At 40.6% G+C, this 22,922-nt stretch overlaps 1 protein-coding gene across 5 annotated transcripts in view; it reads left to right on the top strand.

Annotated features, from left to right (window-relative positions):
- Positions 1-22,922, top strand: part of cadps2 (Ca++-dependent secretion activator 2) — a 210,858-nt gene that overhangs the window by 80,702 nt on the left and 107,234 nt on the right. For all 5 annotated transcript variants that reach the window (XM_079567674.1, XM_079567670.1, XM_079567671.1 and 2 more), the window contains exons 4-8: positions 12,636-12,716; positions 13,040-13,273; positions 14,126-14,247; positions 20,498-20,609; positions 21,198-21,337. In XM_079567674.1, coding sequence (XP_079423800.1) covers positions 12,636-12,716; positions 13,040-13,273; positions 14,126-14,247; positions 20,498-20,609; positions 21,198-21,337 — 689 coding nt within the window. The remainder of the gene's footprint in view (positions 1-12,635; positions 12,717-13,039; positions 13,274-14,125; positions 14,248-20,497; positions 20,610-21,197; positions 21,338-22,922) is intronic.

Here is a 22,922-nt window from a genome sequence, read left to right on the forward strand (position 1 = left end):
GTGAACAGCACAGCATCATCAGCATACATTACTATATTGAGCTCAGGGCAGGGTTGTTGATGTATAACGAGAACAGCAAAGGCCCAAGTACGGATCCCTGCGGGACTCCAATGTCACTGCTGAGGCTCTGGGTTTGTACACCGTTGATGGAGACACGCTGTGACCTGTTTGACAAATAAGAATGAAACCATGCCAAAGCATCTGCAGAAAAATTAAAACTTGTAAGCTTGTTCAAAAGAATGTGATTGTTAACTGTGTCGACCCCCCTGATTAATCCATCAAACCCTTGGGGCCCGAGGCTAAAGCAAAAGTGCAGACACAAGCGCACTCTGCACTCTTGCCGGCGGTGTATGTTAGTGATGGGTCAGTTGTGAACGAGTCGCTACCAGAGCCGGTTGGATGTTGCATGTTTATCAAGCTCCACATGCACCGCTCTGTGCTACATTCGAGAAAAATAGAGAAAGGCAAAGACTTAATGAGTAAAGAGAATGGGATCGGGGAGAGAGGGAGAGAAAGGAGAACTCTGCAGGCGCAGCCCGTCAAGGAATTAACCTGCTTATTTGAGAGACATCCGCTTCATATTTTTGGTTTTATGGTTAGATAAAGTTATGCTGGTTTTGTGAAGGGAAAACAATGCGATCCCGTGCGCAGCGGTGATACATCGCAATGTCGACCTTTTCCTCTCATGTGTATGAGTGCATTACAAATGTAGTACAGGAGTCCTGGCTTAAGTTACAACTTCAGTAATGTCTGGAGTCTGTAGCTCTCTGTCAGCGCGAGGCGACAGCTGTTCACGGAGGCGGAGCTGACACGGGCAGCAGAGCATTTATTCAGTTGTTTGCTTGCCTTGTAATAACGCACAACATTGCAAAGGCTATGTTGAGAAAATTGATGTCTGTATTGCGCAACAATTCAGAGATGGGGATCCTCCCAAATATCGACAGGTGTTTTGCACACTGACCATTCGTCTTTCAGTCGCGGCCTGGCTGATGTAAACCTATAGCCTTCATTTTTTTTTGCCATGAGATTGTCAATGAACAGATGTAGATGTATATTTAAAAATGAAATAAAATCCATGCTCTATCTATAGCTTCAGAAACTCTGTTGAACTTTGTCCAAGTGTAAGTCGAAGTAAAATTGCATCCATGCCAACAATGTGAAAATCACTGCCACCATGAGGCTAATATTTCATGCGCTGACTGCCAAAGGGAAAAGCCAAAAAGAAATCCATTATTTCTTGTCCGTACCACAAAAGTGCCATAACAACTAAACTTATGTTGTTGTAATGGATTCTACGGTGAAGGCCCAGAAATTTTTTTGCAGTAAAACATTGTGATATAACTGCATTAACTATTTATAACCATTGTGCTGGTTTATCATCTAGAAGTTGTTGAAGTAAAGGACGCCAGGAGGACAATGAGCAGCTGATACTATTACTATTACTTCTACACGGTTTGGTTCCATAGAGATCAGCAGATGCAGAAGTAATTATTGGTCTCTATCTTCTCTATCACACTCAAATGGATGCCTCTGGCTTTTATCCGGCCCGATTGACATAAACTCAACTTAGAGCTGTGTTTTGACTGCTGTCAGCTCATTTAAACCACTCTCACTTCTCTCTCGTTGGCTATTCAGAATGCAGACCTTCATAATGTTCAGCATAGAGAAGACATCCCCCCATTACTGCAATCACTGTAGATATAAATCCATTAATACACATTTATACTGCAGTGTCAGCTGGTGCTGGCTCATTTAGCTGTATGTAAACAACTTGATTAGATTTCGGTTTAAGTGGGATACATTTATGCATTAGGTCTTTTTATCTATGGTCTTGTATACAGAGACGGTTTTAATGGGCTATTCTTCAGTCGTGAGGGCATCAACAAGTTGGTCTTCTCGCATTCAAAAAGAAACTTATTGCAATTAGTATAAATGTATTGGATTGATACAAGTGTTTGAATAAGTAGTTAGTGAAAAGTCTGTAGTTTCCTTAAAGGACCTTAAAGGAACAGGCCACCATTTTAACAGGCTGAGATATGTTCTTACTTGAGCTTAGATGAGTTGATGCGTAACTATCTGGTCTTTGTGCGTGCCCTCAGTCACGCAAAATGACCAAAGATGTTGTTTACATATGGCCTCTTCCAATGTATTCCTATAGCTCCAAACGGGGTGAAGTTAGAAGCGACCGAGCTCTTCCACGGGCAAAGACCAGACAGGTACTTTTCAACTTGTCTAAGCTCAGCTAAGAACATATCTGAGTATGGAAAAACGTGTTCCTTTAACAGACACATGGGGAGGTTGGCAACATCTGTCACATGATATGGGACTACAGGGACATGGCTTGCAAAATGAACTTTCTTTGGAGATTGTTTTCATGTTCCCTCGTCAAAAACACACCTGGAGTATTTTTGTTTTTTTTTGCCTATGATTCTGTCCACTTTGGTCGCTGAAGTGCTCTGATCTGCATTTCCCTGGATTTTGTTGCATTATGGACCATGTGCACAGTGCCCCCCACGTGGTTTCCGATTGGACAATAAGAGCGCCGCTGTCCTTCTTCTCCCCTATCTTTTACATTCACAATTAGCAGCATCCCACACAAATGAAAATATAGCTCAAGACTTCGTAAAGGACAGCGGGCGCACTGAAGTTGTCCACATTTTTCTGACCAAGGGGTAGTACCCATACTTGCTGTATCAGAAAGCCCACAAGGGAAGGGAAACACACAAGGGATAGTTATTTATTCACTCCATACTGTACTTTATAGTATAACCTGGTACATGACATTTCTTCTTTTTTAGACTAATATCTTTGTGCATTGTCTCTGATCAAATATAAAATCAATTCATTTCAAATTCAGTAAGTATACAGTATACTGATGACCGAATCTGCACTGCACACATCATTGCTAACGGACCCCCCAGCCAACACACCCTTCTCACTCACTTACCACTCACCTAGTGCCTCCCTCAGAGTCTTCCATCCAGAATAAGAAAGGAAAAGAAAGCTTATCAAGCTTAGCTCTTTAAGTCTGATGAGCTCGGCCTGTTCTGAGCTGGTCTGTACTTAAACTGCATTTAATCAATTTGTTAGCATGACGTTAGCAAGAAATAATGACTTGTACAGTATCTTTTTGTTTATTTTCATAGGGAAAGGAAAGAAAAGCCACAACTGTGCCGATATTTTTTCTGGTGGTTTTTGTCCATGTAACTGGCACTTTGCTCTTGTATTTATTCTTGATTTCTTTCTCTGAACCCATTCTCGGTCCTTTATCCCCTCCATGATTGAGGTCTTTGTGTCTTTAATGTGTTTGTCCTTGTACTTGCTTTTGCAACTGTTCCGCAGCCATCACAATTATTTATCTAACAGTAACCCCATTTACCTGTGTTATTCCTATTGTATGAAACATGTCTGCATTTTGTCTGTGACTAATATGTGAAATCATTTTTTGTGCATTGCATGGTTGTATTTGTGTGCCTTTATTATTATTCTTTTCTTTTTTAAACAAAACTGTTTGATGATGTTCCAATCATGATCATTAAACTGTCTAGATTGTTTGTCTTATGCAATTCTGTGTGTTACGCCACTCTTGTCTCAAATCTTGCCAATATTCAGACATGTTTCATATAAAAATTTTGTGGGAACTTTTAGCAAATTGAACTGAATCTTAATTTTATAACACACCACAAATTTAACCGCAATAACAAGGCCTTTCAGAAAAACTGCACTTAGATATTCCTCCAAAATTGTGCCGCTCTAATGAAGACCAATGACTTTGTTGTGAGTACATTATGAAACCCAATCAGTTGTAGCCTTCAGAATTCGCTAATTGTGACTATTGCGATTATGATATGATTGCGGCTAACCTTATAGGCTCTATCTTAAACGTATTCATTATTCATGTTTCTGTGTGCTCTTCGTAATGCCTGGTGTACACAGTATTTGTCGAGTCTATTTCCGTATCTCATTCATCCGATAATGAGCCTGAGCAGCAGGTTGTTCAGTTTGTGCATGGCATTGCCTGACCAATGCCGGATTTTTTTTTTCCCCCTATACAGAGAGCCTTTGAGGAAGAGAATGCTATAACCGTCTATATGGGCTTGTCACTCAGCCTGGCACTCTCAAATTAACAACCATGCTGCATCTAAATTTACTGTACTGACGCAAAACTGTTTTCTTTGTGCAGCCAAATGTCCAGAGTAAAGTCAATTACGCATAATGATTGCGCTGATGCCTGTTTAGTGCCTTTTAATTGCATTCAGCTTCCCACTGTCCCAAAACATACAATGAACTGCATAATGACTTCATTATGAGAAAATGGTTGTGTCGATATAAATGATCAGATCTTGACAGTTCAAAACATGGGACCCCAGTCACATGACTTTGTTCTTCAAATTGAAACATAGACGAGCAACAATTTTCATCATATTTATAATTTGAAATGTCAGAATTTTCACACCTTTTCAAGGTAAGGCAACTTTATTTATACTGTGCATTTCGTACACAAGGCAACTCAATGCGCCTTACAAAAGAAGATATGCAAAATTACAATCAGGTTTAAGATGAGGTAAAGCACATGCATAAAAACATCTAGCCATGGGAAATACACAGTACACTGGGTCACTTTTTCTTGGGTAGGGGAGGGGCGCCCCCCTGTCCACTGTATGGCGGGGGCTGGGGATTTGAGAAAAGGTCATGAACTCAGACGCAGAAGGATTGGGGCGTGGTTAGGGAGGGGATGTGTGCACAGTTCTGTGCATGGTCCTTAAAATGAATGTGTTTATAAAATAGTCGCGCAGCCTCAGTCTGTATCTGGTTTAGCTCCGTGGGGAATGTTGACCGTGTAGATAAGAGGTCCAGCTGCTTCAAATAATTATTCTGGTAGCTCATAAATGTATAAGTAATTAGCTTTTACTTGGTCTCCGGAGCTGGTAGTTACTGCCACAGTTCAACACTTTTCAAAAATACATTTTCTCCAGTATGGAAAATATTCAAAGCATAAAACCGATCATTAGGATGAAAATAGCTTCACTCATGTGTTCAGTCTGTTTGTTTAAGTTCTGTCGTTCCAGAGTTGTCATATAGACTTGATTGTTTGCAGTTGAGGACGTTTGGTCTCTCATCAATCTCTCTTTGTACCGTTTTCCGGCGGTATGTCCAGGTACAGTAGGGTTCATGTCCGCACACTGAGCCGAGACTTTGATTAACAGCTTCTTATGATGCTCGGTTGTCATAGAAATGCGACCGAATTAGAAAACGCAGCCAACAAAAGCAAATTAAAGCAGTCATGGTAACAAAGCCATGCGAGCGCCGCCATCGCCCAGTCTCTGCCTTGTCTGGTAATTTTAGTTCACGCTGTCAGTCCGGGGGCGTGACAGGAGTCAAGTCTTTTCATCTTCAAAACATCCAAGAAGAAAGGAAATACTGTAAAATACTTTTTTCAGACTCCCGTGAGATCAACAGGAGTCATGTGTGACAGTTTGTCATGATGGCTCAGGCAAAGCATTGATCACAAGGAATATGAAGAATAAAGTGTGCAATATTTAAACTTTATAAACAGGGTGCTATTCGGCAGACAGCTGATGTTTGTAAATTGACTTTAACTTTGTCGTACCTGACTTAAAGGTCCTATATCATGCAAAATCGACTTTTTGTTGCTTTTAGCCATGTTGTTATGCTATTTCCTTATCAAAAAACCCCCCAGAGTGGTTTGTGGCTTCATTCACGCAGCTCTCAGTAATCCTCCTGAATCCTGCTCTCTGAGCAGCTGCTCCTCCCTCTCCTGGTGAACGACTGAGTGTTCAGTTGTGTCGTAACAGCGGAACGGAAGTGCTCGACGTCTGTAATGTAATGTCTTAATTCTATGCTTACGGCCTGATTTTAATTTGTAAAACAGCGTTTTCATTATTTCTGTCGTAAGAGAGAAACAAAGATTTAAAAAAAAAATATATATATATATATAAAAAGGATGTGCCCGAAGTGCTTCCAGGTCAGCTGTGGCCAAAACAAACACATCCCCTGAGCGTCTGAACAGATCAGTCATGTTTGCGCTGCAGCTGTGAAGACGGAGCTCGTTACCTACTCTAGACACACATGTTCTTCATTCTTAACTAACGATAATGTCACGGAGAAAAAGAAGCGCGTTTGGCTACGAAGACGAGGAGTTTATTCAGCCTTTTTCAAGAAGAGGCCACTCAGCGGTTTTTTTCTCCTGGATTCAGCGACTATCACCAAAATATTGTTTTTCTGTGACTGTCACTGATGGATGTTTGGGGAACCTTCGCCAGAATCAAAGTGGATTAACTTTTATAACCAACGCAAGTCCCATAATGTAAACAGCGATGGACCAGAGCGGTGAGTCAATCCAAACGCGGGTTAGCTTGTGTGTTAGCATATTAGCTTGTGTGTTAGCCATTTATGAAGCTGTGTTGCAGATGTCAACTCCGCATAACTGCATCGTGAAGTGACTTCACTTATTGTTGTTTATTTATATTACGGTAAAGTTGTATGCGCGGAGAGAGGGGGCGGAGTTAACTGAATCGAAGCGTTGTGTCTTCCGGGTTCGAAAAATACCTCCAGAAAACACTTATATTTATCACAAAAATGAGTGCTCCATAGTGGTAGAGGTACAATATATCATATAAATGCCTATACTTAACTTTGGAATGGCTAAAATAGCATGATATAGCTCCTTTAAAACTCATGATACCAACTGATAAGAAGCCATATAATTTTGCTTTATTAACACAGTACTTAGAGTTGTGGTTTATCTGCCATTTGCCAGTTACTAATATGTCCTATATTAGGACTGCACAATACTGAGGAAACTTGATATAACGTGATATGTGATACGTGATATATGCTGTGCTTTTGCGAAAATGATATTATTGCGTTTTTATTCTAATTAAGCACAAATCGCAAGTAACTCGTTTTTCAGCAAATTGTGTCAAAAGAAGACTAATAAAAGCACTACATCAGGACCAAAACAAGACTAAAATGACAAAATTAGAACATTTTCATCTAAAACTGAACTGTTTTACATTTGTAAGTTCAATCCATTGCTTGTTTTTGGCTCTATGTTTGCAACAAAATGTGTGGATCTCTGTCAGATGAAGACTTCAGTGATGTTTTTGTAATATATTGTGCCGCCCTAATGTATATCACTAAAGAAATCTTTTAATTACTTTATTTTAATTACTTCAGTGTAATTGTTGCATGGAAGAGTGCTAGATCTGCTTTGTAGGGACTTTGTCAGAATTTCAGTCTAAAAATTGCTTTTCTTTTTTTAATGGGGGATCCAACTTGTATAACTACAGCATGATTACTTTGTGGTACGACTAAATTAGAGCTGAACCATCTTTTTAAAAAAACACACACAATACTGCGTCTTTGATTAGATTTTGAATGCGTGTTTTAAACATTTAAAACAAATTTCTGATATTGGTGCTTATTTGAGAAACGTCTAGAAACACTAACATTTGACAAGGAAATGTAAACTGCTAAACTAACACAAGAATCAAAACAACTTTCTTGGACTGTAGTTTGGATTGGATGTTTATTGTTTGTAGTTATTTATTTGTTGCCCAATTTGAGCTTTACTTTGAACAGACCATCACATGAACCACAGTACTTCAACTACATTTTTAAATACTAATAAGAAATCAAACTGAATATTGAGATTGATCAATATGACAAAGGAAATGGCCTCTTTTCCCCCTTGTCCTGCTTTGACTCTTCCTCCCGTGGTGTAGACAAAGCCAGTATTCCCTGGCCTCCCTGACACATAATGAGTTGTGGCTGGTCGGCTCAGACAGAGGCTGATGAAGTGTGTCTCTCTGATCACTGTGTGAAGGACCACACAAGGGCACAAACTACAACGCTCTCTCATGTTCCCACTTCACCTCAGACAGCATCCCGAGTCTGACGATGCAACTGCAGATACAGGAAGACTCATTTGGACAGTCACACGATCTAACCCTGTTGGACATTGGGATAACGAGAGTTTTTTTTTTTTTTTAATGGTTTCAAACATCATACCAAATGTTGTTTTTGGTCTTCTAGGAGTGGATACAGGGTTCCACTGGCTATAAGTTATGTTCAAGAAATATGTTTCCTTTGGGCAGAAGGCTGTCTGAATGCAGCAGTGACCTACACAGAAAAGTCATGGAAATTAGCTGAATTTGTTTGTATAAATGTCTTATTTACTCCGTACTTTTATTCGGCATGTCTGTATTCATGTAGTGTTGATGTGGTGCTCACCAACCAAAGATACATTTGGACCTTGGCTCACAATAAAGTTCTACTCTTTTCTCTTCCAGACATGGACAAATTAGTCGTATTTAGTCTGTTCTGGCTCCTTATGAGCCATATTCCTTTGGTGTTCATTTGTTTTTAGCCAAAGTTTGTCTATGGAAAATGTGTGCAGATCTCCACATTAACTGTGGATTTTCCTGATCTCTATATACAACTCAGCAAAGAGGAAGAGGAATGTGTGTTTATTATCGAATGATGCTTGTCTGTCTGCCTCGCTAGTACGAGGTAAGACACCCCTTAAATATGTGTCAAAATAAATCAGTATTTTTTCATCAGAGCTTTTCTGGACTCTCAGAGATGCTTTATTTTGCTTTATTCATTCTCTGCTCGTTGGTGGTGACCTACAACTGCCTTGGGGTAGACTGACGGACATGATGCTGCTGCCCATCTGCGCCATCGCTCCCCTCATACTACCAGCAGCCATTCATTCACGTACCACATTCTTACAGAGTGGTGGGTGAAGCCATGCCCAAGGACACGACCGCTCCGCTTTTGTTGATTAAATTCTTGCAATATAGTGTGTTACGCAATATTGCATTTGGGTAATTCCAGTCAAATCAAAAAATGGCTCCCAACAAATCAATTCGTTTTTCACATCAGGCTAAAATCCTTTCTTTTGGGAAATGCTCTACTTATCAGTTGTTCAGTTTTAGCATTGCTCGACATATTGTGGGCTGCTGTAAGTGTAAAGCACTGGACTCAATATTGTGTCATTTTACAGTTATTACAAACTCAAATACTTTCTTTCTGACGAGGTCTTGCATTACAGAGCAGTGCAGTGGTCTCCCTCATACTAAAGCTCAAGCCACTTTCAAGATTTCTTTTTTTAGGCTTGTGTGACTGGTCTTATCAGCTCCTCTCTTATCTGAGCCGTACTTGTCTTTAGCTGCAGGCATCTCTCTGTCACATCCCTTTTATCTGTCATTGTGGCTTCAGAAGTTCATCAGTGATATGTAAAACAGCGCACTCGGCAAAACGCGCTCAGTACGTGACTATGATTCGCTACATTAAGCTATTCAGTATGAAGGGGTAAGATACTGATCCTGCGAGACACGCTGAGATAATAGGATTATGAGGAGTCAGCATTTTGAGACAATGTATCCGTCTTTGTGCTCATGAACAATATGTCTATGGACGACCACAGCGCATTTGCAGCACTTTGTTTAACTGATTCAGTCTTAAAGCCAATACAAAAAAGAGCACATGCCCCATAATACCCCGGCAGTACATAAATAAATACCCCGTGTCGATTTTCTAAAAAAGTGGTTCTATATTGTGAGGCTTAATAACATAGGAGCACTTTGATGTCCGCGCAGTAATATCTCACTTTACTACGCGGATGTCGAAGTGCTCCTAAGGTATTATTACGCCTCACAATATAGTACCTGCCTTTAAGAACGTATCTCAGTATGTAAAAACGGTGGTCTATTCCTTTAAGGCCGGGGTGTAGGAGGTTAAAGGTGAATTTATGGGTGAAAAACGACACAAAAAAATTCCTGCAGACTTGCTAGGACGCATTCATGTGAACTGGGGTGCTCGTCATTGTCCCCAGTTGGTTGTGCTCATGTGCTTTTTATGGCGGAAACGGGGGTGATCTTGACGTCACCAAATAAAAACAGTGAACGTCACTGATTTAGGTTTTAACTGAGCGAACCATTTCAATTTATTATAAGTGTCTTGAGTTAAATATTTGTTGCTAGCGTTGACGTCGGGCATTACTCTTACAGTATGTTGACAACAACAGCTTACTGCTTAGAGCAGTGATTATCCAAAAGCTCACATTAAACAATAAATGAACACATTTATTTCCACAGTCAGATATGGAAGTCAGAAAGCTTGTTTTGACCCAAGTTTCCAGTTGCTTTCACCTGTTGTAAATGTGCGTTTTCCAACTGGGAAAACGTTTTCCCCAGTTCCCAATGATTAAATACTTCTGATCTAGCCTGGTTTTACCAGACCCTTGTACTCATTGCGTTTCATACAAGGGTCTGGACCTTCACAATTGAGCTCCGTTATCAGGTTTGAAAACAATTGGATCTGATTTTTGCTAGCGTTAGTCGTGACGTATGTAATGAGTGAGTGAGTGAAGCAGTTATCATAACTCTATCATAACTCTATCATAACTCTTAGGAGCATATTTGGGAGCCGAGCCAGAACGGATTGAAGAGCTTCCATTACTTTCGTATCCGCTGCCATTGCCAAACTACAACCAGCAAATGCGGCACAAATGCTTGACGTCACTTGCAACCCCCGCCTCCCCCGCTCGCTGAGTGGCAGGTTTAAATTCAAACGATGTAACGCAGCCACTGAGATCAGACCCAGACGTACATATACGGCAATTATAATTGACCGGACTTTACGGATGGCTAAGGCCAGGCTACTTCTGATCCACATTCAAAGGATTAAATAGTATTGTTGCTAACATATTTGTTTTATGATTGGAGTTTTACAACAAGACTCACATTAACACATAATGTACCACAGTGTGGCTTTACCACATCAGCTTCAAATTTATTTCTTTTTCACTTAGTAGTCTGACGAACATCTCTTCTTCACCCTCCCATAAAACATTTACAGATTTTAATTATTTGCTGCTTAATAGCCTCAGAATTAAATGAATATACTTTGTAGCTGCAGAGGCAAGTTCTAAAAAGTTTCAAGTTTTCCTAATTTTCTTTTTAAAACTTTGCAGTGACCTCAGACCTTGTATCACTGTTCAATCCTGTGCTCAGTCGTCGCACAGCTTTACAGCAATCTGACAGGTCCAAAACCTGTCTCATTTGGCCTCTGCTTTTTCTCTGACCCCCGTCACTTCAGGAAAATCTTTTGTGTCCGCAGTGGCACATTTTGCAACAAAACCACTGCTTCCAAGCAGCCTTTTTAAACCTAATTTTAACCAAACAATTTATCCACATTTAGACGTGCTCTAAGCAGCCGGTGACGTGCTCCGTGTTGGATCCAATTACATTTGTATTCGTCAAAGCCGTCTCCTTATCTCGCTGTCAGCCCCTTTTCACTGCGAGGATGTTCTGCTCGTCTTTATCTAAAATGGAAGTCGATGCATTTGGCAAATAGAAGCGGCAATTAGCGGATAAATCAATCAGGGGGGCGCGCTTGATTTCAGATGGCTCCTCAGACTGTCACCGCCGCCGTCCATCTCTGTCTCATCACTGACTGAGTTTGAAACAGAGCTAATTGTTCCGAGTGTGGAAATTGGCGTAAGATTGACTCAAGGGGATGGTCTTAGCCGATGATACTGATGGCAACTTTTATGCTAACTTGAGAGGAGGTGTTTTTGTCCTTCATATTCTGTGCTTGTTTGTTTGATTCAATAGTTAGCTAACGTGCATGCTAATGAATTGATGGTGCCACGATGGATGTAGTGCAGGGGTAGGCAAGTTTGTGTCATGGAGGGCCGATGTTCTTCATTGCCAAAATACCAAGGGCCGAAACACACAATTGTAGCCCAAAGTAAAGTATCTTTTTTCTACAAATATAAGTTTTGCACATAATATATGACCTAATGGGTTGTTTTGCTGGGATATGTGAAAAAACTGACAACATTTTCCACATTTTAGAGTCCTTTTCATGTATTTGGTCTCTGATTTATGAATAAATGTTTCTTCAAAATTCTCTTAGGGGCCAAAGGTTTTATACTGGAGGGCCGAATTTGGCCCCCGGGCCTGACGTTGCATAACCCTGATGTAGTGTTTTTGACGGGAGAGCGTAACAACTTGGTTAAAAAGAAATGCATAATATGTCCCCTTTTAAAATCTTGTTTAAATGAGTAATACCGTCAGAGAATAAAAGGTCACTGTAACGAAGCACAGGGTAAATAAATAATTGAATGTGAATTATTATTTTACCAGTGTAATGAATTTACATGATGTCAATGCCTCGCTAATTAGGCTACAAGCTAACCACACCAGCACACATTTTGTAAGGTTTAATTGGATCATGGTTTGCCCTTCTAGCCCAGCTAGCAAACAACAAATTGAACAGTGAAAGAAATTTACATCAATTGACCGCATTTTTCAGAATGAACGGGGTTATTAATCTTTTGACTTTGTTTTGGACTCCACTTTTGTTACACTGTACAGCATCCATCCATTAGCTCATAATGTAAGTCGACAAAAACATACTGTAAACATTGGCATAAACTCTCAACTAAGTCTCTCACCTCCAATTACGAACTCTTAGCCTGTAAATCCATACTAACTGTAAAAGTGCCACCCTGTTTTGCCGTTCCTTTCAGCGTTGATGAGGGATATTGATTTTTCTGAGTGCGGCTGCCCTGCCCTGACCTCGGTCTCTCTGTGTCTCAGTTGGATAACGTGGACGAGCAGGCGGCTCAGATCAGACGGGAGCTGGACGGGAGGCTGCAGCTCGCAGAGAAGATCGCCAGGGTAAGAGTGGAAACGAGACCATTTGGACTCTGAAATTGAATAGCTTATTCAATTTCAAGTATGTTATGAAGTGGATAGAGATACCGGAATATTTTCACAGTGAGAGTAGCTTTACTTTATAATGATTATACTTCAGTAAGTTTGATGAAAACATAATCAATAAATGACCCTTGGATGGATATGGATTCATATTTTATATTTGTGAAATAGTATGGCCCCTTTACTTGTGATCAAGTCTATGTCTATTGATATTTCTTCTACCTGCCAGTCTGTGCCACCAAGTCGCAAAGCTACTATTGATGTTTGCTGTGTCTCGCCTGCAGGAGCGGCGGTATCCTAAGCTCACCTCCCCGGACATGGAGGCGATGTACGTGGAGGAGCTGCGGTCTTCTGTCAACTTGCTCATGGCCAATCTGGAGAGTTTACCCGTGTCTAAAGGAGGCCCCGACTTCAAGCAGAAACTCAAACGCTCCTCCCTCAACAACTCCTTCCTGGACATGGGCGACGAGGGAGACATCCTGTCCAAGTCCGACGTCGTTTTGTCTTTTAATATCGAGGTGAACGCTAATAAGTCTCCTGCTCACTTTATGCATTGAACAGGCAACCAGTGTAAAGCATTTTATGTCTCCCTTTACATCTTAGTTTTAATGTCAGAGTAAAGAAAATAGATCAAACTCGTCCTTTGCGATGCTTATTTTATGATAATCTGTCACGTAGCGCTTGACTTTCACACGCATTCATTCAATTGACATGTTTGGTATCCGGTTTACATGGCTGTTTACTCAAAATGAGGTTTTCTTTACACTTTTGCAACAATATCTCCACTTTAATCGCTATGGACTCTAAAGTTTCCAGTCTTGTACTTAACAATATTTTGAAGTTGTTTTAGAGGGATTTTTAATATCTTATTCACCACCTGATTTAGTGAGCTTTGAACAGCAAAAAAACAACAAAATGTTTACATTTTTTTATCACTTAGAAATTGCTTATTCAAAAATTAAACAAGATATTTGACATTTATTTATTTATTTATTTATTGAAGAAGAATAACCCCTTGAGATGAACCATCTCGTTTTCGAGGTGGTCCTCGAGTCCAGGTACAGAAATTGACATTGACATCCACTGATATCCAAAAGTCCCTTTAAAAAAAATATTTGTAACTTGTATATAAACAGACTAAAACTTTAATTTAAGCCTGGATCCATCCATTATGTTGATTTCAATGCTGGAAATAGAGGCAATTATAGGATTTTTTTATGCATAAAATGCATAATATTCTTTTATGGAAACTATTTTTTTTAAATATATGTTTATTTGAAATTGATATGTCTAAACTTATCAATTTCGCTCTATTCACCTGCAGTCTCACCTTAACTCTACTTGTTTCATGGCGCTCTGTTCGTCTACAGATAGTCATCATGGAGGTCCAGGGCTTGAAGTCGGTGGCTCCCAACAGAATCGTTTACTGCACGATGGAGGTGGAGGGAGGAGAGAAGCTGCAGACGGACCAGGCCGAGGCATCCAGACCACAGTGAGTTCATTCTTACAACTTAAAGGTTGTGTTCACGACGTTCTCCAGTTCCATGTTATGATTTCAGATGGAGGGCAGGAGTGGGTGATGATTTTTTTTCTCATGACAGTTCTTTGTGGTTGATTTCTAAATTTAACAAGGGTCTTCTTGAAATACTCTTTTCAAGCAGCAGTTTCATTATGGGAATGTTTCTCCCAATTGCATTCACACTCTGAAAGTCCACGATCAGCAGCGCTCTGGTATTGGAGCTGCCAATTAGTCTGATAGAAACAAACAGAGAAGATGTTTGTCCGTAGCTCTATGGGAACATGCAGGACTCAGCGGGCTTAGAGCTTACAGATGCTCCATTGCGTGTTTTCCCGTTTGTACTAATTGGGACGGACTCGTGTCGCAATTTTCCGGACAATTTTGAGATTTACTTGACCAAAGTTCCAAAAATACTTGACCACGTGTGATACTGAAACGTTTATTAAGGACAGGAAACGTTAAAAACAGTGGACTCCAGAAGTATGATGCGGTAAATCTTGGAGGTCGTTTGGTGTTTTAAGGCGTTTACACACAGCATTTAGTAGCTATTTTATGCTGCCACACAGAGTCCTGTGACAGCAGCACCGAAGGCTGTGTGGACTTTCTACTTTGAGCAGCTGTGATTCCGAGCATACAGGGGCTGGATTTTTTTATATTTATCTTTCAGACTGCATGGAAAAGCAACTCATAAACATGATTTGTTTAATTTTTTCTGAAGTAACCCCCCTTCCTGCCTTAAAATTCAGTCCCATTAATTTTGTACAAAGACTGGAGCATTCAAAATTTACCTACATTTTCTCTTTTGTTGCTATTGAATATTGATTAGACTTTAAATCAAAATCCATTAGATTTTGAAAAGTTTGATATTAGCCTAAATTTTCAAATCAAAAGCTATTTGCTCAACTGACCAATTGTCTTGGACTTGCTTGGGACTTGGACCTTCACCACTTTCCTTTCTCCCACCTTTGTCAGTCGTGTTTGAATGACACTTGAACCTTGGTTTGGACTTGCAGGCGTGAAAACACTCATTTCAAGAAGGCCAAAGATAGCATCTTTTCTTATTACCAGGCGTTCTCCGAGTGTCAGGCACCTGATGACATTTTCCACCGTCTGAATTTAACAACGACCTTTTTCAATACAAACTTGGAGAGACTGAGCAGCTGTAACTATAGCAGTAGCAGTAGTCGTTGTGAAGATTTGGTACAACCACTACTACTGCTACTTCCTGCTCCTCCAACTACTACAACAGTTACTTCTACTACATGTAGTTCTTTGTTACAAATGTACTCTTTTAGTTTTGTATTGTATACCCTTCTGCTTAAAACTGCATAAAACAACAACTTAATGACTTCTGCAGAACACTCATAATGAACTTGCTCTGACATTTGAAGTTGTACCACACCAGTTCAGATTAAATTTCCATTTGAACATCATCATTTTCACAGTTCATTTAAAAGCATTGGCCTCCTGTATGCCAGATAGAGAAGTGTACAGTATATACACTCTTATGTAATAACGGAAGTCTCCCAATCATCCGGTGACACGAGTGAGTCTAGAGTTGCCGTCTCAGCTGAAGGCTGTTATATAAAGCACCAGGAGTCTGTGAGGCTGTGGCCTCGTCTCCAACTCGCTTCACTCTCCCACTGCTTCAGACTCAGTCCTGCTGAGACTGAGAGGAGATACTGCTTCCTCAAACTACAGGAGCTGTCCATTTCCTGCAGGCAGTTCTGAAAGGTTAATTAGTAGCCATAGGCAAATATTGCTTTAAGTAGGTACAGATATCCTGATATTTTAAGGCATTCTTCTTGGCACTTTTCCAAAGTCGCATTATTAATTCACTTACCACTCTCTGGTGGACAAGTATTAAACATTAAAAGCAGTGTCTTTCACAAAGAAGACTCAATAAACCCAGAGGTAGTCTCCTCTCAGAGAGACAGTGAGGAGGTTTGGGTTTCAGGACACTGGTTCAGGGTCAAGTTTCTTGACCCATTGTTCATTCACCTTCAGTTTAACAAAAAGCCATACCCATGACAGACTGGCGGAGCCCAGAAAGAGGATACACCATGGCAACGGTAAACCAGAAGAGACTCCTGTTTAACAGGAACAGGTTACAGGTTTACTATAATATAAATGATGAAGCAAAAATGAAGTAAAAATCTTTGTATGAAACAAGTCCATCCATCCATCCATCTTCTTCCACTTGCCCGTTGCCGGGTAAATTACACCAGCCCACAATGGCTCCTCCTGCAGGTGGTGGGTCCACAGAAGGACGGCCTCATGGTTCAAACTGGGCCTGTTGGTCTCTCAAAAGGGACTTCTGAACTGCTCTTTGTCTGACCCGTCACCTTGAACCTGTTTGCCATGGGAGACCCTACCAGGGGCTCGAAGCCCCTGACAACAGAGCCCCCAGGATCATTTAGGCGCTCACACCCCTCCACCACGTTAAGGTGGCAGTTCCAGGAGGGGTGTATGAAACAAATACGAACCAATAAAACACGTGTTGTTGTACTCATACTTTGGCAAGTGGGTGAAGTGTCTTGGACAAACCACAACAACAATAGGCACTGGTCAGAGCTGGTGTCAAATCGCCAAATGTTGGTTTGTGGATGGGTGCTCTAACCACTGAGGCACTACTGTCCATGCGTCATGGCAGGTCTGTGCATTCATGTGAAATAGTATAGAGTACTTTCTAGATTCGATGTCATTTTTTAAAATAAACCTTAAAGGGAGCCATTTATATTTACAGGAAAAGATTAAAAGGATATGACTTATGTAGGTTGGGAATCTTTGTGATAAATGCCTCACACGACTCCATGTCACATCCAGAGAGTCTGTTCGTCATTGAGAAGTGCTGGTAAGCAAAAGTGCTCCTCATTTCAAAAGTGTGGGAGATTGTAGGGGTAGATAAAAGGACCTTAAAAGTGTAGACTTTTGTGTATTTCTGATATTGGCCCGCCCGTGCTCACCACAACAAATCTAAGCGCTGAGTGTCCAAGAGGGCCAGGGTTATATTTGGTGTTATAAGTGGTGCGTTCACCCGCGATGGAGTTTGTGTAGTTGCAAAGTTCAGAGACTTTTACCTTGCCTAGTTGTGACTTTCCGGCCCAGCTTTTTCTTTTAAGAGCAACTGAAAAATCCACTCAAGCTCCTGGGCAGCGTTTTCCCTCTTCTTCCTCTTTTGCACAAGGCTAAATTGCACAGTAAGTGGTAAAGTACAGGAGAAAGCAGTGCTGTGCTATTGAAAATCAACACAAACGCTCCAAGACTGATTTAAATTATAGCTCCAACGTGGCAACTCGGGGGAGGAAATTGTATGATGCCATGTCGAAGAAATACACTTGAATCAGGTTCAATTGTAGCGTCAAACCAACAACTAGGACCAAGCAAGTCTACATTCAGCTGAAATGTTTTGCAATCAATTCTCTGAGTTAAATCTATAGGAAGATTTGTGTCTATAGGGGAGGCGGAACAAAAAACTGTGTTATGACAACATGAGAATGTAATCATTTTGAAGTAAAGTCAGACTTAAAAGTCTTATGTCAAAAGCGTCATGTTCTGGCCTCTTTGGACCAACATGCATGTCTGAGATATACAAATGATTCTTATGTTAATAAAAAAAACTTCTGCATGCTCTGCCTTTTGTAATAACACTGCATTGTGCAGTACAATTTCAAAATGTATTCCATTTAACATGTTTTATTAAATGTAATAAAGTTTTGTTATACAATGAAGTAAACTACATTTTGTTATTACATAATGCCGGGTTATCCGGACTAACACCTGAACACTATTTCGTTGTACACTTGTACAATGACAATAAAGCACTTACTTACTTTTTTACAAAACAGGGCTTAACATGCTTAAAGGGGAGTTCTCTCTCAAAAACATTCTTGGAGCTGTGTTTTGTACATTTTTGAGTAAGGGGACCAGGGGAGCCAGAGGAGGGGGTGGTAGGGGCTTAAGGGGAAAACTCTTAAACATTGTTAGGCTAGTATGGCATGTTCTAAACAACAAGTGTAAGATGGCAATAATGATGTGGAGTAGATTACTACCAAATACCTGAAAAAAGCATACTACCCTACTTTAAAACCAACCTAAAGGCACAGGCACAGTAATATTCCGGCTTGGCTCTCCTGACCAAATTCCTAGCTCACAGTCTGGAGGAAAGTGTCCACAGGATGCCACTTTGCAGTCACCCTTGGCTCTTGACAGATTGTCCCTGCAACATAGATCTACTCGCCCTCTTTTCACAAGATTGCTGCAGCCACAACATATAAAAGTTCTCTGAGCAAAAACAGCAGAGACATTCTAAACCAATTTAACTGTCTTCACTCGCACAAATCACATACTATTGAACCATATGGTACAGATGACAAGTGACCCTTTCTCTTGTTCCTCAAAGCCCTGCCCCCTGAGTTGAGCTTTTCTCCGTTCCCACAGTAACAAGATGCAAGGTGTGATGGTAGTGTTGCCCGCGACGCCGCCGTCCGCTTCCACCTGTGGATCTAATGGTCCGGTGATGATAGACTTTGCATGATGACGGCTTTTAACGCGGCTTTGTCGACTGACTCCGCTGACTCGACCTTGAGGAGAATGTAAATCAGGGGCCAAAACGATGTGAAGATTGAGCGGGTCGCTTTTGTAAAGTATAGAAGAGGCGTTGTAATTGGTACGGGGAAATTGTTCATACCGTTGCAGGCAAATAAATGCAATGGTGCAACTGTTTTTTTGTTGTTGTTGTTCCTGGCATTGTCATCTTGGAATATGCTTGTGCCATCAGGGAAGAAGAGATGCAGTGAGAGAATAAGATGGTCATTCAGGATGTTCAGCTGATCTCATTTTTGGGCACATCATGTTAACCCCAGATCATAACAGTCAGTCAAATCCAGTTGGCCTATGACAGCTACTGCCATCTACTTTAATCTCCATCCGTCCGTCCGTCCCGGAAGCGGAAATCCCAGTATTCTAGTTCTACTAAAAAACACATAAAGGTCCTATTACGCTACACTGGCTGTTTCCATAACCATTTAAGTAGGTAGTTGTTGTTTACAGCAGTATTTAAACTTCTTCACTCTCCTTCTGTGCGATAAAACGATGAGTCCAGGCATTAAATTAGGGCTGATTATACCAGAATATATGAATAACACATTTTAAAAGAATAATAAATCCTAATCTACAACCATGTGTTTTAAATCCTGTTGGCTTCTGAAGTTCAATTCAAAGCTCGAGCCTTTGTTAACCCCCACCTGAACCGAGCACATTTTCCTCGTTTTCTTCGCTATTTTGACACTTTTTTTCAAGAAGCTTTTAGATTTAGGTAATGCCAAACTCCAGAAAATGTGCTTGGTTCAGTTGGGGGTTACCTTTGTGTCAAATGGGTAGATTTCATTTGTCAAGTCACTGCTCTCTCTCGTCTCCCCTCCATGTTGAACTCCCTCCTCGGTGTGTGATGTAGGTCCCCAGGCGGTCGGTCACCGGGCCTCGCTCCTCGTACACTTCTGTCCTTCTTAATTAAGGCGGCGTTTCCATCAGAGGGTTTTCCCGTGATTAAAGTCGTAACGGCCGCGCTCCATCAGTGTTCTGGGACGGTGACGAAATCAGCGCTAATCACGTCGCCCTTGTAATCACCGCTAACCACTCCGGCGTTGGGCCCGTCGTGAGGAGCGGGAGAGCGGGCTAATTATAGAGAAGGTCAGCTGGATCCGCGGTGATTGTCCGGGTCGCCTGATGTCGCGAGGTACCTCTTAATTGGCCGTGTTTTGGTGCTCGCGCGAAGACGCAGTGTTTGAGAAGACCTGACTCATTACAAACTGGACCCCTATTGTACAATAACGCACACTATTTTAAGTGGGATTGTTCTTTGATAAACGATAAGTAAAAATTAGGTTCTATTCTTCCACGTCAATGAAAACCCTTTCATCTGGGGAGCATGCTACTTTCACTCTGTGTACATTTACTACTAAACGAAGACCCAGCAGTGAAATGTGTTTGTCAATTCTCAACTGTCAGATCTACTCTCACTCTCAAGCGTCTGTGTCATGGGCAATGAATGGAATAAATGACAGAGATAAACTTTTATGACGGTTTCGTAGTAGAGAATTTCAAGTATAGTCGACATGACTGGGACTGAGACTGATGTATAAAGGAAATGATTGACAGTAGCCTGAAAACTGTCTGACTCTGTCTCTCACTCTTTCTGCTTCTCGCCCTTGTGTATTTTCAGGTGGGGCACTCAGGGAGACTTTGTGACCACTCACCCTCTGCCCTCTGTCAAAGTGAAGCTGTTCACGGAGAGCACCGGGGTGCTGGCGCTGGAGGACAAGGAGCTGGGGCGGGTCAGTGCACTTCCTGTTTATTGACGATACAGGAAGTAATTATGATAGCAATATGTTAACCTTAAAATGTGTACAAAGAAAACACTCATGTGTTTATCAACCAAATGCCATTTGACATTTATTGAAATGTTAAGATTGAAAAGTGTAATATACTTAATTACTGGAAAACAAGGGAGTGTAGGTATTGAAAGTTTTGTGGTATCGATACTTGGTATTGCAGCAAAAAGTATTGCAATATGATATTTTGTCCCAGTCCTCGTGGGTAAGTCCAATTTTAGACTAGTTTTAGTTTTATTTTAGACCCGATTAAGCCCAGGTTCAGAGTCTCAGTCCACAGAGAGCTCTTTGATTTCCTCATGGTAATTTATGTGAAAAGTTGGAGAACCAGTGGTTTAGACATCTGCGGACAATGTTATTGAAAGTGATTCTTACCAGATTGTGAGTTGCAGAATGGACGAGTGATGATTTGTTTGATACAGAAAAACAAACTTAAACAGGGAATGTGTTGATGTCGGTTACAAAGGTGTGTGCGAATATGCATCGCCGTCCAGTAGTTTTGAATTTGACTCCTCTATGACCTCCCTGCAGGTCATCCTGAACCCCACCACGAACGGGCCGAAACAAGCAGAGTTCCATCGAATGTCGGTCGCTAAAAACAGCCAGGACACAGAGCTGAAGATCAAACTGGCCGTTCGCATGGACAAGCCACCCAACATGAAGCACAGTGGGTGAGTTTTGACAAGAAAATCAACTCTGAACAATCTGAACAGAAAGAATCCATATCGCATATCATTTAATTGAATATACTCAAATCCCAAATTATGGAGTTTTTGATATCTCACCTTGGCCCACTTCACTTCAGGTTATGTATAACCTTTATCATCTCTCCATCTTTGAAAATGAAATGAGAAATTCAGTGTTGCGTGTTATTGCAGTGTGAATTGCTAGTAGGTTTGCTTTGGCTGAACTGTGTGGACGGACAGCTCCCCCTTCTGGATAAGGAGGATCAATACAATAGGACTTTACAAAACCAGAGTTTAGAGCACTTAACATGCAAAAAAAAAAGACTACCATCCTTTAATAATACACAATACCTCTCATAGTCTTTTTTTTTATCATATGCTTTAAATGATACTTGTTGTTTTTTAATTTATTTATGTTTTATACACATCTAATCTTGTAGATTTTTACAGCTTGGCGTTAGGATAAAAAAGTTTAATAAATTACACCTTTCCATTATATGCTAAAATGGTCAACATCTGGAATGGCTCATGTTTGGTGGCGTTCAGTGCTTCTTTCTGTGTTCCAGCAGAGGGCGCCACAGTCTAACTATGAAGACTCTGGCTCAGACAGGCTTATTAAGTTGGTTTATGGCTGGATATTTTAAGACATGATTGTATTATCTGCGGAAATACAATGAAATAATGTGTAGAACTGCATTGGTTCCTGAGCGTGTAGGACCATAGATACTGTGGAACCTACAGGGACATAAAGTCATGTCGATTTGCAAAGCTTTTGGTTTTGAAAGATGAACTGTTATGAAGTAGTGCTATTTAACAGCACTAGGGGCAGTAAAAACAACAACAAAAACAAACTTGTTGATAAAGTTGGAGTTTGTTTTCTTTTTTTTTCTGTTTAAACTCTTAACCCTTGCCTTAACCAAGTGCATTTTCTTCAGTTCAGCTTGACCCAAATCTAAAAGTTTACAGCCTATAGGCCAGTGTAACGCCTCATTTGAAAGTTAAGACTTACAAAACTGATCTAAATGGATCTTTTTCCTTGCATTGTTGCTGTGTGTCTCAAGCTTTTTTACATTTTCACATTTACATTGCTTTTTTGTTGCATTCTTGTCACTTTTTCATCACATTTTGTCACTTTTCTGTTACACTTTTGTCATTTTTCAGTTGCTCTTTTATGTCGTTTTTGTTGCTTTATTGTCACATTCTTGTCACTTTTCTGTTATTCTATGGTTGCTAATTTGCAGTGTTTTCATCCTTGTTTTTGTCTTGTTTTTGTGGCTGTTTTGACACTTTTTTCAAGAAGCTTTTAGATTTGGGTAAAGCCGAACTGGAGAAAATGTGCTCGGTTTTAATGGGTTGTTAAGCTGAGAAAATAGTCGTAGTTGTTCGCGCTTGTGTCCACTAGGTGTCAGTGTTACATTCTTTAACAGGAGCTGAAGCTTCACTTAATCCTGAATAAAATCCATCTCTGTCATTATTTAAAACAAACTCACAATCTGTCTTTTTCTTCTCCAAGTGTTGCCCAGAGTTTATCAACTCTTTGTAAACATTTTTTTTTTTTTTAAATAAATAC

This window comes from Gobius niger, assembly GCF_951799975.1.
Source record: "Gobius niger genome assembly, chromosome: 12".
NCBI classification, from domain to species: Eukaryota; Metazoa; Chordata; class Actinopteri; order Gobiiformes; family Gobiidae; genus Gobius; species Gobius niger.